Below are 18,281 nucleotides of genomic sequence, written 5' to 3' on the forward strand. Positions count from 1 at the left end.
AACATAATTACAATACATTCAGACCGCTTTAATTTTTCCATATTTTGTTACGTTACATGCTTATTCTAAAATTGATTAAATAAATGTTTCCCCTCATCAATCTACACACAATACCCCATAATGACAAAGTGAAAACAAGTTTTTAGAAAATGTTGCTAATTTATAAAAATAAATAAATGGATACCTTATTTACATAAGTAATCAGACCCTTTGCTATGAGACTCAATTGAGCTCAGGTGCATCCTGTTTCCATTGATCATCCTTGAGATGTCTCTGCAACTTGATTGGAGGCCACCTGTGGTAAATTGAATTGCTTGTACATGATTAGGAAAGGCACAAACCTGTCTATACAGAGTCTCAGAGTTGACAGGGGCAAAAACCAAGTTATGAGGTCAAAGGAATTGTCTGTAGAGCTCCAAGACAGGATTGTGTTGAGGTACAGATCTGTGGAAAGATACAAAAAAGCATTGAAGGTCCCCAAGAATACAGATGCCTCATTCATTCTTAAATGGTAGAAGTTTGGAACCACCAAGACTCTTCCTAGAGCTGGCCGCCCGGCAAACTGAGCAATCGGAGGAGAAGGGTCTTGGTCAGGGAGGCGACCAAGAACCCGACGGTCACTCTGACAGAGCTCTAGAGTTCCTCTGTGGAGATGGAAGAACCTTCCAAAAGGACAACCATCTCTGCAGCACTCCACCAATCAGGCCTTTATGGTAGAGTGGCCAGACGGAAGCCTCTCCTCAGTAAAAGGCTCATGACAGCCCACCTGGAGTTTGCCAAAAGCCACCTAAAGGACTCTCAGGCCATGAGAAACTAGATTCTCTGGTCTGATGAAACCAAGATTTGGCCTGAATGCCAAGTGTCATGTCTGAAGGACAACTGGCACCATCCCTATGGTGAAGCATGGTTTTGGCAGCATCATGCTGTGGGGATGTTTTTCAGTGTCAGGATTTGGGATACTAGTCAGGATTGACGGAAAGATGAATGGAGCAAAGTACAGAGAGATCCTTTATGAAAACCTGCTCCATAGAGCTCAGGGCCTCAGACTGGGGCAAAGGTTCACCTTCCAACTGGACAACGACCCTAAGCACACAGCCAAGACAGGACAGGAGTGGCTTCAGGACAAGTCTCTGAATGTCCTTGAGTGGCCCAGACAGACCCTGGACTTGAACCCAATCTAGTATCTCTGGAGAGACCTGAAAATAGCTGAGACCTGACAGAGCTTGAGAGGATCTGCAGAGAAGAATGGGAGAAACTCCCCAAATACAGGTGTGCCAAGCTTGTAGCGTCATACTCAAGTCTGTAATCACTGCCAAGGGTGCTTCAACAAAGTACTGAGTAAAGACCCTGAAAACTTTTATTTAACCTTTTATTTAACTAGGAAAGTCAGTAAGAACAAATTCTTATTTACAATGACAGCGTTCACCAGCCAAACCCTAACCAGGATGACGCTGAGCAAATTGTGCGCCGCCATATGGGACTTCCAATCAAAGTCGGTTGTTATACAGCCTGGAATCAAACCAGGGTCTGTAGTGACGCTGCTAGCACTGATATGCAGTGCCTACCTAAGACCTCTGTGCCACTCTGGAGCCCACTTATATCAATCTAATATTTCAGTTTATTATTTATAATACATTTGCAGAAATTCCTAACAAACTATATGCTTTGTCATTATGGGGTATTGTGTGTAGATTGATGAGGGGAAAACAATCAATTTAATCAATTTTAGAATAAGGCTGTAACGTAACAAAATGTGGAAAAAGTCAAGGGGTCTGAATACATTCGGAATGCACTGTACTGCATTAACCCTTCTTGCACACATCTCTTTTGACTCATCACATCTGCTGCTGCTTCTGTTTATCTATACTGTTGCCTATTCACTTTATGCCTACCTATATGATCATATCTACCTTAATTACAGTTGAAGTCGGACGTTTACATACACTTAGGTTAGAGTCATTAAAAATCGTTTTTCAACCACTCCAAAAATGTATTGTTAACAAACTATAGTTTTGGCAAGTCAGTTAGGACATCTACTTTGTGCATGACACAAGTCATTTTTTTCCAACAATTGTTTACAGACAGATTATTTCACTTATAATTCACTGTATCACAATTCCAGTGGGTCAGAAGTTTACATACACTAAGTTGACTGTGCCTTTAAACAGCTTGGAGAATTCCAGAAAATGATGTCATGGCTTTAGAGGCTTCTGATAGGCTAATTGACATAATTTGAGTCAATTTGAGGTGTACCTGTGGATGTATTTCAAGGTCTACCTTCAAACTCAGTGCCTCTTTGCTTGACATCATTGGGAAATCAAAAGAAATCAGCCAAGACTTCAGAAAGAAAATTGTAGACCTCCACAAATCTGGTTTGTGGTACCACGTTCATCTGTACAAACAATACTATGCAAGTATAAACACCATGGGACCACGCAGTCGTCATACTTCTCAGGAAGGAGATGCGTTTTGTCTCATAGAGATGAACGTACGTTGGTGCGAAAAGTGCAAATCAATCCTAGAACAACAACAAAGGACCTTGTGAAGCTGCTGGAGGAAACAGATACAAAAATATCTATATCCACATTAAAACGAGTCTTACATTGACATAACCTGAAAGGAAGAAGCCACAGCTCCAAAACCGCCATAAAAAAGCCAGACTACGGTTTGCAACTGCACATGGGGACAAAGATCGTACTTTTTGGAGAAATGTCCTCTGGTCTGATGAAACAAAAATAGAACTGTTTGGTCATAATGACCATCATTATGTTTGGAGGTAAAAGGAGGAGGATTGCAGCCGAAGAACACCATCCCAACCGTGAAGCACGGGGGTGGCAGCATCATGTTGTGAGGATGCTTTGCTGCTGGAGGTACTGGTGCACTTCAAAAAATAGATGGCACCATGAGGAAGGAAAATTATGTGGATATATTGAAGCAACATCTCAAGACATCAGTCAGGAAGTTAAAGCTTGGTCGAAAATGGGTCTTCCAAATGGACAATGACCCCAAGCATACTTCCAATGTTGTGGCAAAATGGCTTAAAGGACAACAAAGTCAAGGAGTGGCCATCACAAAGCCCTGACCTCAATCCCATAGAAAATTTGTGGGCAGAACTGCAAAAGCGTGTGCGAGTAAGGAGGCCTACAAACCTGACTCTGTTACACCAGCTCTGTCAGGAGAAATTGGCCAAAGTTCACTCAACTTATTGTTGAAAGCTTGTGGAAGGCTACCCAAAATGTTTGTCGCAAGATAAACCATTTAAAGGCAATGCTGCCAAATACTAATTCTAATTGAGTGTATGTAAACTTCTGACCCACTGGGAATGTGATGAAAGAAATAAAAGCTGAAATAAATAATTCTCTCTACTATTATTCTGACATTTCACATTCTTAAAATAAAGTGGTGATCCTAACTGACCTAAAACAGGGAATTTTTACTTGGATTAAATGTCAGGAATTGTGAAAAATTTAGTATAAATGTTTTTGGCTAAGGTGAATGTAAACTTCCGACTTCAACTGTACCTCGTACCCCTGCACATCGACCCGGTACTGGTACCCCTTGTATATAGCCAAGCTATCTTACTCATTGTGTAGTTATTCCTTATTATTATTATTTTTAATGTTTTTGCATTTTTGAAGTAAGCATTTCACTGTTACTCTACACATGTTGTTCACGAAGCATGTGACAAATTTGATTTGATTTAACCCCCTCCATGTCATAATATAATAATAATAATATATGCCATTTAGCAGACGCTTTTATCCAAAGCGACTTACAGTCATGTGTGCATACATTCTACGTATGGGTGGTCCCGGGGATCGAACCCACTACCCTGGCGTTACAAGCGCCATGCTCTACCAATCTAACCAGCACTAACAAATATTTTGGTGTTTACCGAGTATATCATGCACAAATAATTATTAGTATGCTTTGCTTATCTGATTGAGCATACCTTTCTTGTACTTATATTGTATTTTTTTGTGGTGGGGTTTTCATATAAGCCCTTTTAGGATTCCAACTCACCTGCACACCGTTTTTCACCAGTTTACATCTGGGCTGTTGTAGGGCAGCCCCCGAAGTGACTCTTACATTTATCTACACTCTGTGCAAAAGGTTATGTCTTTTCAGGAATTCAGCCTTTTCTGGGTTGATCTCCCGAACCCCCAATGTCACACCTCTGAGAAGCAGAGGTTCTTTTGTAATTACATCATGTATATCTAATATCTAATTAGAGATGAACTTTACAGTAAAACTATTGGTCAACAACTGAGATGCTTATAAAAAGGGTTTTAGATTCATTGTTCTCTCTCTCTCTCTCTCTATGCTTAGAATAATGCCTTGTAACTGAAGCTTTATGCCCTGTATGTGAATCCTTTCATTTTACAATGTAATTCCATTCTCAGACATTTCTTAATGGCCTGTTACTGTAACTCAGCTATCGGGCTGATGGGCTCATTGCTTTCAGTACATGAGTCGTGAGAATCATATCACCCGGCAAACAAAGCAAACAGTTTATCTCAGACTTTAATCTTTAACGACACGTTTCATAAATATTCAAACTAACAATAGTACATTATTGCTTACCCTCATATCTATGTTCAGATAATATTAGTAGAGACTTGGTCATTGTGGCTTTGACTAAGGACAGTGCTTGCAGGACAACGCACGAGACAGTATCTTGGGACCTTGTCAACAAAGAAAGCACATGTAATATCAATATAATATGAAGCTCATTTCTGTACTCAGTGTTTCAACCTAGCAATTACAATTAAATAAGCAACACGATATTACGATCAGAAAATGCAGAAAACACTTTTCTACTCGTTGACAGATTGTTTTCACAAGTCTACTGTAATTAACATTGTATATTGTGACATTGGATGACTGAAGGACGACTTCTTACTAGGCGATGTTCAAATAAACAAACATTCACGTAAAAAAAAGAAGCTGTGTGAACAAAATGTTAATTTAACACAAGACCACTTTCAATATTTCACTAATCTATATTTGTCAGTAAAACCAGAATGACCCCGGAGGCAAACAGTGAATCGAACAACACAGATCAATAAGTCAGGGAACATTAAGAGTCGTGCCTCTTATGGCTTCAGTAGGTCAAATAAAACCTCCAATGTACAGGACTAGGCAACTGTTGCACAGAGACAATTTCAAGAGACAATTACATGAGATTTTGGTAACACTTTAAATCAACTTTCATGAATGGGCCTTCATAAACATACTTCTTTTAAAAATTACCCCCTTTTCCTCCCCAATGTCGTGGTATCCAATTGGTAGTTACAGTCTTGTCCCATCGCTGCAACTCCCGTGCAGACTTTGGGAGAGGCGAAGGTGGAGATCCGTGCGTCCTCCGAAACATAACCGAGCTGAACAGCACTGCTTCTTGACACAATGCCTGCTTAACTCGGAAGCCAACTGGAAAGCAACTGTGTCAGCGTGCATTGCACCCAGCTCGCCATAGGAGTCGCTAGAGTGCAATGGGACAAGAACATCCCTGCCGGCCAAACCGTCCCCCAACCCGGGCCAGTGCTAGGCCAATTGTGCGCCGCCCCATGCGTCTCCCGGTCACGGCTGGCTGGGACAGAGCCTGGACACGAACCAGGCACAGCTAGCACTGCGCCACTCGGCAGGCCATTAATAAACAATTTATAAACGTATGTGTTATTTGTAAGCCTTTATAAGCATAATATTTTATAACATTTATAGTTTATAAAGCATTTGATGTTTTTTTCATGAAAGATATTAGAAAGTGTTACCAAGGTTTGGAGGACAAACATGTACACCAGCTTTTGAGCAGAGTAACTATCCTAAATTAATCCATTCACAATGCCCATACCATAAAAATACACGATTGGCGGGCAGAAAAACTGTGTCGAGAGAATACACCACAGAGATAGAAAAACAGGGGTGTATTCATTAGTGCATACCATTGAAAACGTTAGCAAATATTAGTGTTTCTCATTGGACAAGTTTGTCCCTCCTCGTTTCTGCCCGTTTGGTTCCTAGTGAATACGCCCCTGATATGGTCATGCATGCATTTGTCAGGTTTATATTCCCAAGGAAAGCATAACAGCAATAGGATTCAAAGTAGGCCTGGTGGGCAGGTCAAAGTTCATGACCATCACTACCACCGCAACTCTTTTCTCCTCCCTTGTTCTTCACGATGTGAGACATCAAAGCTGGCTGGGTAAAAGGGAATCACTTCGCCTCACTCCTCCTACAGACAGATCACAGTGTAGATAAGCATAAGAGGAGAAGAAAGAAAAAACATGTTTTCTTCTGTGTGTATGTACAGTATGTATGACATTGACTGATTTAGTGGACAAGGCAATAAGCCTGCTGTGCTGTGGCAATAGAGTCCTGCAGAAGCTGCCGTTTGGCAGTGGCTTGTTTCTGGGTTCCTTCCCCTCCCAGACACCACCCACAAATAACTTCCTCTTTTCATGAGAGTTCAGCTGTCTAGTTCTGACCAGCCCTGGTGCTTGTGTCTCAATAGTCTAAAGCCTGTGTCGCACAAAGCAATTTGGACGCAATTTCTGTAGTATACGTAAGTTGCAAACAGGGTTGCATGGGGAGTAATTTGTTAGATGTAATCAGTCACATGTAATCGGAAAAAAAAAAAATACATGTAACTTTAATCAGCGAGAAAGTAATCGGATTACATTATGAAGTTTGGGTAATCAAAAGGTTATTTACCCTTACATTTTGGACAGGTAACTAGTAACTAACGGATTACATTTAGAAAGGAACCTACCCAACCCTGGTTGCAAGTGACATCTGAGTCCCGAACAGAACGATATAACAAGTCTTTGTAGCTCACTGATTGGACATTGCATACAGTCAGTTGGTGAAATAGGATCGATCTCTAGCACTTGCGATGCAATGCAACTAAGTTGCTGGCCATTTTTGTGGGTTGACACACTGAGCAACCCAGATGCAACTTTGTTGCGAGCATTAAAAAATTTGCATTCAGATTGCTTCGTGTGACTTCGGCTTAAAGTAACTTCCTGTCATTGTCTCCTTTCCTTCCTCTACACTAGATAGGACGGGATTGAAGAGGTGATGATCCAGTGACGAGCTTTGTGCCACACTGCTTACTTACAACTGCCAAATCTACGCAGATCGGTGCGGAAAGGAAGGAGAGAGGACACCGTGAGTGGCAGTCATTAGGGCTGTGACGGTCATGTCATTTTGGATGACGGTAATTAGTCAGCCAAATGACCGCGGTCATCGTTATATAACCATATGAATAGCAAAACAAATTATATATATATAATTTTTTAAAGGGGCAATCTGCAGTTGCTACATTCATTTTGGGACTTGTGACTGAGTGATATGTACTCATTGATTCTTGAAGAATATAACTAACAAATGCCTCATTTAGTTCAAATGTTATACGCCATCAGAACCTAAAATATAAGCTTGTTTTACTCCAATGTTTGAAAACAAAGTACATCTAAAACTAACACTTTACCCTAAAACATGGTTAATACTATAATTCTGACATCATGGATGGTCAGTCTTTGCATCCATAGCTCTGTTTATGAATTTGAGAGTGGTTGCATTTCTCCAGCCCCGCCCCTCAGCTTTACACCAAAGCAGGGGTGCTTTATTGTTTCAACCGCAGATTGCCGCTTTAAAGACGCACATTTTCTCTCTCCTGACTGCTGCTGCAGGGAGGGGGGGGGCATTGCCTAGGCAACTGAATACTAGTTTGCTACAACATCCTGCCTGTTTCACCAAGGAGAAACAAAGTTTAATCCGTTGTAGAGTCCGTGTTACAGCAGAAACCGACGCAACCGCACAAATGTCCAGCCGTCCCGTCAGCTGTTCATTCCACCCCCCCCCCAAAAAATATTATCATAATTTCAATGGTTATGAAGGTGATTTTATTTTCATGACAGTCTTCATCCATAACCGTCAGTTAAGCGGTTATACGGTAATTGTGCCAGCCCTAGCAGTCACTCGACTCTGTTGAGGTCCTGCTACCCTGTGTACGTTGTGCATTATGTGAATAGGGGTAAAACTCCATATCCCAGTGTCCTCAGCGGCGGTGGGGTTAAAGGTCAACCCCCTTAATGAGGGCCGTCTCCAGGGTGATGGGGAACTCGTGGAGGGTATGGAGGATGCGAGAGAGGGAGTTGACGGCCGCGTGGTCCAGGACCAAAGCCGACTCCTCGTAGAGACGTGCCGTCAGGTGGGACTCGGCCAACAAGGGGAGCCACTGGGGCAGCAGCTGGTCCCTGCCAACACAAAGGGTCAAAGGTCAAATCATAACTTTCTTCAGAGGCCTATTCAGGAAGGTGCAATGCTACCTAACATTCAGACAGAAATACATTGTGTAAAACAAATCTGATTGCCTACCATGTGAAATAGAGTGATCATGTCAGCTCTATTCATTACATTTCTATCTGCAATGTTCTGCATGTTCCACCTCTCTAAATACACCCCATGATTATTCTGATTAGGATGAAGTTGCCCCAAGGCAACTGATCTAAGCAAAGTTTTGCATTTATGCTATAATGGTTAAGGATTGGAATTGGCGAGAGGGAGCTGATCCTAAATCTGTGCCTCTAGGGGCAACTTGTACCTGGAGCTGTTGACTAGGTCCTCAGATTCAAGTTAGGCATTTTATTTAAAATTCAACAACATCAATTAAGTGAGCTCATTCAATATGGGTTTTATTTGATGCTTCTTCCAATATAGTGGTCAGTTACTAGCTAGGTGGTCCGTCTCAGGAAAATGTAGATACAATATACAGAAGAGTACTATGTCCAAACAAAGCACCTCAGACCACTTACTACCCAAAATCCTCGCCGAAATAACAGAGTGCGATGTAAACGAGTCAGGTCGGTGACTGTGAGGCCTTGGCTGCTCCAGGAAGGGGCAAGACTGTGCTGAAGCCCCCTCTAGAATAGCCCTTGCACATACACGCATGTACTATATATTGCAAGCACTCGTATGCATGGACCAAGCTACTGCTTACCTACCCCCAGTGAAAAATGTATAGTGCCGCCTCTGGGCCTTGGAGAGCAATTAAATAATCAAAATGTTGATTTATTAGCCTATTTGTTATAAGTATTTAGGTATAGCATGTGAAATCATTGTCAAAGGTACCATACACATCTAGATTATTGATGTATTTAAAATGTTGACATTTAAAAAATGTCGCTGCATTTCTCTATTATCAAGACACGTGCTGGTAACTCTTAACTGGTTAGGACAGCTCATGAGGTGTCCTAAATATCTGTGCACTAGGGGGTGACTCTTATTATTAAAGAGGCTTCATGCATAGCTTTTATTTGTACTCATAAGAGTAAAATGTCTATTCTCAGCACTTACGACCAAGCTTCTACTTTGTGTTGTTACGGGCCCATTCCTGTTGCCAGCCACTCTGCCGGAGCAGCACTCAGGGGCTTCAGGGGGAGTGAAAGTGTGTAACTCTGACTGACACAATTAACACAACCACCAGAGGGCAGGGGTGACGTTCCGATTTTCATTAGAAAGCCCTGTTCAAATGCATCTATCCAAGTCACACCTGCACAAGTGGGGTCTCAACCGGGGTTTATTCTGAAGGATGCAGCGTTCTGAACACGCAGATAGAAATATGATGACCAGAGCTGAAATGATTCCCTATTCTGCAGGACAGTCATATCTGTTCTACTTGTTGGATTCTGAGAATATGAAATATACTTATTCATGTCACTGAGGGAGAGAGGGTAATGTATAACGTTTACATGATATCAGGTATCCTATTGAAATATTGAGTGCTTAGGTTTAGAGGGTCTACACCAGAAGTGAATGGTTATCTGTAGGAGGAGGGTATATAGTGTGTGCAATTAAGCTTGGAATGTGCTGAGTGCAGGGAAAGCGATCACATGTGGCAGGCATTGATAAGGGGAGAGAGCCATGGATTAGTGATGAAGGGGGGTCGAGATGAGCTCAGGTCACGTTAACTTCTTTGGGACTGGGGGGCAGTATTGAGTAGCTTGGATAAAAAGGTGCCCAGAGTAAACTCCCTGCTACTCAGGCCCAAAAGCTAGAATATGCATATAATTAGTAGATTTGGATAGAAAACACTGTTTGAATGATGTCTGTGAGTATAACAGAACTCATATGGTGTCTGGCAGAGTGCCATGAGCTTATCACGCGCGCCCCGTGAGAGTTAGCTGCTTTCCATTGCATTTCTAAAGACAAAGGAATTCTCCGGTTGGAACATAATTGAAGATTTATGTTAAAAACATCCTAAAGATTGATTCTATACATCGTTTGACATGTTTCTACGAACTGTAATAGAACTGTTTTGATATTTCGTCTGAACAAGTGATCGCGCATTATGCATTTGGATTACTGGGCTAAATGCGCAAACAAAAAGGAGGTATTTGGACATAAATGATGGACTTTATCGAACAAAACAACATTTATTGTGGAACTGGGATTCCTGGGAGTGCATTCCGATCAAGATCATCAAAGGTAAGTGAATATTTATAACGCTATTTCTGACTTTTCTGACACCTCTCTTTCTTTGGAAAATGTCTGGATGTTTTTCTGTGACTAGCGCTGACCTAACATAAATCGCAAGGTGTGCTTTCGCCGTAAAGCGTTTTTGAAATCTGACACTGCGGTTGCATTAAGGAGAAGTTTATCTATATATCCATGTGTAACACTTGTATATTTGATCAATGTTTATTGTGAGTATTTCTGTAATTTGATGTGGCTCTCTGCACTTTCACCGGATGTTTGTTTGAGACAACGCATTTGTGATCATAACACACCAATTTCAAATGAGGTTTTTGGACATAAAGATTAACTTTATCGAACAAAACACACATTTAATGTGTAACATGAAGTCCTTTGAGTGCCATCTGATGAAGATCATCAAAGGTTAGTGATTAATTTAATCGATATTTCTGATTTTTGTGAGCCCTCTCCTTGGCTGGAAAATGGCTGTATGGTTTTCTGTGACTAGGTGCTGACCTAACATAATAGTTTGGTGTGCTTTCGCTGTATTTACAATAAGTTATTTACAATAAGTTTCTCTTTAAAATGGTGTAAAATATTTGTATGTTTGAGGAATTTTAATTATGGGATTTCTGTTGTTTTGAATTTGGCGCCATGCAATTTCATTGGCTGTTGGCGAGGTGGGACGCTACCGTCCCACATATCCCAAAGAAGTTAAGGGAGAAAGAAAAGTTTTTGACCCGTATCACTTAGTGTCCTGCTTAGCAGTAAAGACAATGTTTGTACAGATGTGTAAGTGGACACTCAGCCTTTTGCTTGTGTGAAAATATTTTTGTCTAATGCATCTATATTGATCCTCTGGGAAGAATAAACTTGGTTAAGCTTTCATAGCATCTGTTGAGATTGAACTCTGAAAATTAGAACCTAACATACTAAATATATTTACAGTATATCTGAATGTTTTTTGATGTGACGTTACATCCTCCTGGCCCCTACCATCTCCATTGCCGTTTGAACTTTCAACTTTGACCTCTCACCTGACTCCCAAGCAGACCAGCAGCTGGAACTTGCCCTCCTTGCCGATGCTCCGCGGCGAGGCGTTGATGGCGTTGGCATAGTGACACAGAGAGTCACACAGTTCCGTTGACCCCCGCAAGTCACCCATTTGATCCGCCGTCTCAATGGAAACCACCACCTTCTCTGTGGGGGAGAGGTGCGGAGCAGGTAACACATTAGAAGGACAGGGTTCACAGATAAATAATGACTATTCCTACACTAGACTTCTAGTAATTTTATTTCTATGGCAAGGATGACCCTTGGATAACTATGGAATAAAGATCTGAGCTAAGGAAGCGGGCCAAATTGAGAAGTGGTTCTATGATTTCAGTAAGTGTATGTACTGTTCTAGCAAAATAACTGTTTGAAGGCAAAGATGAGGCTGTGCTGCACTAACAATGAATAATGTAAAAGTGAACTTACACTAAATCAGCCACTAGATTGAGACAGGTTATATGGACTTAGAGTACTACACTCCACATAGTCTGTCCGTGTGCACACACACACCCACACCCACTTACCCACAAAGTCCCATATGAACACACTCCTTTGGAATAAGCGGGAGGACTTGAAGCCATGCAGGAGGAACTGTTCCAGGGAGCGCACCAGCCCCTCCTCTCCACACAGCAGAGCAGTCAGGTTCCCCCTCTGAGGAGAGGAGGTCTTGCATTCAGAAATGTTTGGGCATATCATCACAGAAATTGGAACGCAGGTTTAGTAAGCCAGGAGTCCACCACAATGATGACATTTGATGCACGAGTTCAATGGTATGAGAGTAGCCAATTTTCACGTCCCATAAAGTGTCCTTGCAAATGAGGCACTACTGTCTTGCCTATGGTGTTGTACAATTGCCGGGTTGCAGTGTGGAGGAGTTGAATTATGGTTGCCACGGTGACAAACCCCAACACAGGGCGATAGTATTTAGTACACTTCATTTCCAAAGGGCTTTCAAAGTACCACGCTTTAGCTTTCCCTTCAGGTTCCTAAAATAACCAAATCCAAAGCACTTGCTGTCACACAATCACCCAAAGCGGTGTGTTTTTATACATTATAATTGAATGGATTTTCTTTCCAATTTTCTGTAATTTACAATTCACCGAGGGGCTGTGTAAATCTGCAAGGCTCCTCAGCTTCTGCTGTGCCGAGGAAAGGGTAATTTATTCAAGCTGATTGATAGAGGCGTTGTCCTGGTGGCAGGGGCTAAGTGGCATCCAATTAAAATGTTATTAAGGTGCGCCACAGGCCCCATAGTAGCAATACTACCGTGATTCACCAACAGTCTCTACAGGGCTTGGTGTTTAAAGGGGAGGTCAGGGCCCGTATCCACTAAGCGTCTCAGAAAAGGTCCTAGGAATCCTGTTAAAACCCGTTTTAGGACAACAACAACAAAAAACTCTTCGCTCAGAGGACATTTTAAGATGATATTAAAACGCTGCTCAGAGAAAATCTGATCCAGGAGTAAGAATCAGCCTATAAAAGTTTAACTCGCAATCAGGACAGTTGGAGGTACGTAAAGGAAAGGTTGTGGTGACGTTGTTGCAAATCATGGGGAATAACAAATAGCGAGGAGACATTGCCAGCTGTGAACTCTGTAGCATGCTACAGAAAACCAAGGTGAACCAAATGTTACAATGGTAAAACATTTAACGGCCTATAATTTACACCTGACATGAACACTCTGCCTACTCTTTGTTTTATTTTGTATAATGTGATGGGCCTATTGCACTGAATCATACAGTATTGCCTGTCTATGGTGCAGGATCCACTGACTCTCTGCCAATCACCAAGACACCTGCTGGTAACATAACTGGTTAGGACAGCTCGAGCTCTCCTAAATATCTGTCGACTACGCAGGACTCTTACGACTAAAAGGGCTTCATGAACATAAGAGTAGGAGTAAAACGTCCACTCTCAGACTTATGACCAATTCTCTACCCTGAGTCACTGTGGATACGGCTCCAGGGCAGGCTTTTAAAAGGGGGAGGTCAGAGCAGGCCGTAGACTAGAGAGAGAGAGAAAAAAAAAGCCAGTCTGCCTTTTAACTGTGAGAGATTCTGCCTTGCAGAGTGAAGGTCATGAATCTTGTACAAGAAACACGAACACACTAGAATTGGGAAGTGTCCAGATGTTCATAGAGTTCCTGTACCATACCGGGGTATACTGTACTACCAGCAGTGGACCAGCAAGGGATTTCTTTCCAAACGTTTAAAAAAACATACAGAACAATTTAGGCAGCAGGGATCATAATCCAGGAGGAGGTTGGTTGTCTCTGTTGTAACCAAGAAGCTTGATCTCGCAAACGAGCCACTTATCGAGCAAGTTAGCAAACAAAATGCATAGGCTGGAGCCCTGGGGGCTCATTTATAGACGTTGCATACGTACAACATATGTCCCAAACATGTGAATGCCAGTTTTCACAAAAAAAAGTTGGAATTTATAAAGAACGGAACGTGAGAATGTGCCTTTCTCCCCGCTAACTTTAGACCATGCGTATGCACAGCCAAGAAGCTAAAAATACACACTAAACTTTAGCCTGTTAGGCTTAAGCCTGCATGTTAAAATAGTGCTATACAAATTAAATGCATAATTATTTATGTATTATTCTTATTGTCACTTATTATTCTAGATATTTTTACATTATAGGTTAAATATAATTTGTCACTTGGGCTTATGGCTATTCCTTATAGGCTAATCAATTCTCACTCATTAACCATTTTCCAGCAGCATACCACCCTGCATACCACTGCTGGCTTGCTTCTGAAGCTAAGCAGCGTTGGTCCTGGTCAGTTCCTAGATGGGAGACCAGGTGCTGCTGGAAGTGGTTTTGGAAGGCCTGTAGGAGGCACTCTTTCCTCTGGTCTAAAAAAATATCCCAATGCCCCAGGGCAGACACTGCCCTGTGTAGGGTGCTGTCTTTCGGAAGGGACGTTAAACGGGTGTCCTGACTCTCTGAGGTTATTAAAGATCCCATGGCACTTATTGTAAGAGTAGGGTTGTTAACCCTGGTGTCCTGGCTAAATTCCCAATCTGGCCCTCAAACCATCACGGTCACCTAATAATCCCCAATTTACATCCCCCTCCTCTCCACTGTAACTATTCCCCAGGTTGTTGCTGCAAATGAGAACGTGTTCTCAGTCAACTTACCTGGTAAAATAATGGATAAATAAAAAATAACATTTAATATTGATGCTTTTCACTGCACTGGTGCAAGCAATTACTCAAAATTGTCTCTGTTAATATAAATATATGTATGTCTGTTCGAGACTAGCCTCATCCAAAGGCCCGGGCTGTGTTGGCAATCTAGGCATGATTATTCTCCGCGAGCGTCTTTCGAGACGAGCAGATTTTCTTTGCCCACGATGACTGGATTATGAGACAATACAGGTTCCCCAGAGCCATTCTGTTGGACTGATGTTCTGAATTGGGGTAAATGCCTGCACGGCCTACACGCCGCAATCAGGCTATACCTGTCCATGTACAGGTTTTGACCACTGTTGGGTTCCTAGCCACAGGGACTTTCAGAGGGAATAGTGTGACAGATCGGGCATATGACAGCCCTCCCTCTGCCGCGTAATGCCAAGTGTTGGATGGCATCATTCGTCTGTGTCTGAGGTACATACGGTTCCCCTACACAGCCAGTGAACAGGCAAAAAAACAATTGCAATTTGTAGCAATGGAAGGTTTTCCAAATTGTGATCGGGGCGATCGACTGCCCTAGTGTTACAATAAGGGCAACAGTGAGAACAAGTTTGTGTATGTGAACTGGAAAAACGTCCACTCCATCAATGTGCAAGTGATTTGTGATCGACAAATGGCACTCACCGATGTTGTTGACCATTGGCCCAGTTCAAGTCACAACTTGTTCATCCGGATGAACAGCAGTGTGGGCAACAGACTATATATAAGCTAAATACAGTTGAAGTCAGAAGTTTACATACACTTAGGTTTGAGTCATTAAAACTCGTTTTTCAACCACTCCACAAATCTCTTGTTAACAAACTATAGATTGGCAAGTCAGTTAGGACATGTACTTTATGCATGACACAAGTACTTTTTCCAACAATTGTTTACAGACAGATTATTTCACTTATAATTCACTGTATCACAATTCCAGTGGATCAGAAGTTTACATACACTAAGTTGACTGTGCCTTTAAACAGCTTGGAAAATGACAGAAAATGATGTCATGGCTTTAAAGGCTTCTGATAGGTTAATTGACATACTTTGAGTCAATTGGAGGTGTACCTATGGATGTATTTCAAGGTCAAAAGAAATCAGCCAAGACCTTGAAATACATTTTAGACCTCCACAAGTGTGGTTCATCCTTGGGAGCAATTTCCAAAAGGTACCACGTTCATCTGTACAAACAATAGCACGCAAGTATAAACACCATGGGACCACGCAGCCGTCATATCGCTCAGGAAGGAGAGATGAACATACTTTGGTGTGAAAAGTGCAAATCAATCCCAGAACAACAACAAAGGGTCTTGTGAAGATGCTGGAGGAAACAGGTACAAAAACGAGTCCTATTTGACATAACCTTAAAGGCCGCTCAGCAAGGAAGAAGCCACTGCTTCAAAACCGCCATAAAAAAGCAAGACTCCGGTTTGCAACTGCACATGTGGACAAAGATTGTACTTTTTGGAGAAATGTCCTCTGGTCTGATTAATCAAAAATAGAACTGTTTGGCCATAATGACCATCTTTATTTTTTGTGGGGGGGGGGGGCCGAAGAACACCATCCCAACCGTGAAGCACGGGAGTGGCAGCATCATGTTGTGGGGGTGCTTTGCTGCAGGAGGGACTGATGAACTTCAAAAAATGGATGGCACCATGAGGAAGGAGAATGATGTGGATATATTCAGGACATCAGTCAGGAAGTTAAAGCTTGGTCGCAAATGGGTCTTCAAATGAACAATGACCCCAAGCATACTTCCAAAGTTGTGGCAAAATGGCTTAAGGACAACAAAGTCAAGGTATTGGAGTGGCCATCACAAAGCCCTGACCTCAATCCTATAGAACATTTGTGGGCAGAACTGAAAAAGAGTGTACGAGCAAGGAGGCCTACAAACCTGACTCAGTTACACCAGCTCTGTCAGGGGGAATGGGCCAAAATTCACCCAATTTATTGTGGGAAGCTTGTGGCTGGCTACCCAAAATGTTTGAGTGTATGCTACCAAATTCTAATTGATTGTATGTAAACTTCTGACCCACTGGGAATGTGATGAAAGAAATAAAAGCTGAAATAAATCTCTACTATTATTCTGACATTTCACATTCTTAAAATAAAGTGGTGATCCTAACTGATCTAAGACAGGGAATTTTTTACTAGGATTAAATGTAAGGAATAGTGGAAAAACTGAGTTTAAATGTATTTGGCTAAGGTGTATGTAAACTTCTGACATCAACTGTAACTAGCAGGTTTAATTATGAAATAGTCACAATTATTTCCCCTGCATCAATTACAGGTTTTTTCCCCCTCCCAGGTAATAGGGTATATCCCCTTAAACTCTGGCTGATCACCAACTCCCAGGGCGCAGAAGAGAGGCGCTTCAACGAGCTCCACTGTCTCATCCACCCCCTTGTGGAGCACACAATAGGTGCACTAAAAGGGAGATGGCGGTGCCTTGATACACGCGGTGGGAGACTCCTGTACAAGCCTGAGAAAGTGTGCAGAATTGTAATGGCTTGCTGTGTGTTGCACAACATGGCTGTGTGCAATTGGGTTCCCATCCTCCCAGAGGACATGAAGACCCGATGAACCTCAGGATAACTACCAACCTCCTAGCAAGCAGCCAAATGCAACCGCAATTCAGTTGCGACTGGGTGTTATGTGTTGTTTTCAAAGAAGTTTGGATCGTAATTATTTGGTTCAAATACATTTGTTTATCATCAAGTAGAAGGCAATCCATCGTCCTCGAGGATCTATTTTAACGGAATGCACCTCGGGATCTTAACAGGATCATAACACCTTGGACTTTCTTTACGCCTGACTGAAATAGATTTATTTGTATTTTTCCCAGGCCACTTCTTCGCGAAGATATTCAATGAGTTCCCTGAAGACAATGAATATGGTTATCTTTATCCTTTAGCCATGTAAAAACTGCTCTTCCTTTCTTATTATCAGCCAAACCATTGGAGTTATAGCTAGCTATACTTAATTCCCCGAATACCATGATGGGTTACATTTTGAGATACTTATCACTGACCACCATTTTGAAATGCGTATCCATACTAACTCTAAGTAGACCTCCAGTTGTCCTCCAATACCCCTCCCACAAAAGGCGACATAAAAATAGAACCATAAATCCCTCTCCTTTCCCCTTTAGTTTATTTAGTTAATTAATTTGACCATTTAAAAAGAAACAAGCACACATAAAACATGAAAAAGCCAATACATGCACATGAATAAAAACATTGAGGATTTCACACAATAAAGTCTGGGACTTTTTTTCAATTGTGGTCCTCTTGAGACAAGATGGCTAGACAAGATCGAACACAGTATGGCAGTAGATTCTTCCAGTATGAATCTGTCCTACACTGTTGCACAGTTGAGAGTGCGACCTTATTGGTGATTCCCCTTAATGCAGATTGGTCAGTGGCTATGTATCTATGCAATAGAAATAAAATATATGTAGAATGTATGCACACATGACTGTAAGTCGCTTTGGATAAAAGCGTCTGCTAAATGGCATATATTATTATTATTATATATATAGTCTTTGCCAGACTTAAATGCGCTCTAGTCAA

At 41.8% G+C, this 18,281-nt stretch overlaps 1 protein-coding gene across 2 annotated transcripts in view; it reads right to left on the reverse strand.

The window, feature by feature from the left end:
- Positions 1-5,398: 5,398 nt before the first annotated feature.
- The window catches only part of LOC124039241 (DENN domain-containing protein 5B-like), a 61,711-nt gene continuing 48,828 nt past the window's right edge, over positions 5,399-18,281 (reverse strand). For both annotated transcript variants that reach the window (XM_046355164.1, XM_046355155.1), the window contains exons 19-21: positions 12,054-12,180; positions 11,514-11,676; positions 5,399-8,258 (exon numbers count right to left, since the gene is read on the reverse strand). In XM_046355164.1, coding sequence (XP_046211120.1) covers positions 8,075-8,258; positions 11,514-11,676; positions 12,054-12,180 — 474 coding nt within the window. In that variant the 3' untranslated portion in view covers positions 5,399-8,074. The remainder of the gene's footprint in view (positions 8,259-11,513; positions 11,677-12,053; positions 12,181-18,281) is intronic.

This window comes from Oncorhynchus gorbuscha, linkage group LG01 (genome assembly GCF_021184085.1).
Source record: "Oncorhynchus gorbuscha isolate QuinsamMale2020 ecotype Even-year linkage group LG01, OgorEven_v1.0, whole genome shotgun sequence".
Classification (NCBI taxonomy): domain Eukaryota; kingdom Metazoa; phylum Chordata; class Actinopteri; order Salmoniformes; family Salmonidae; genus Oncorhynchus; species Oncorhynchus gorbuscha.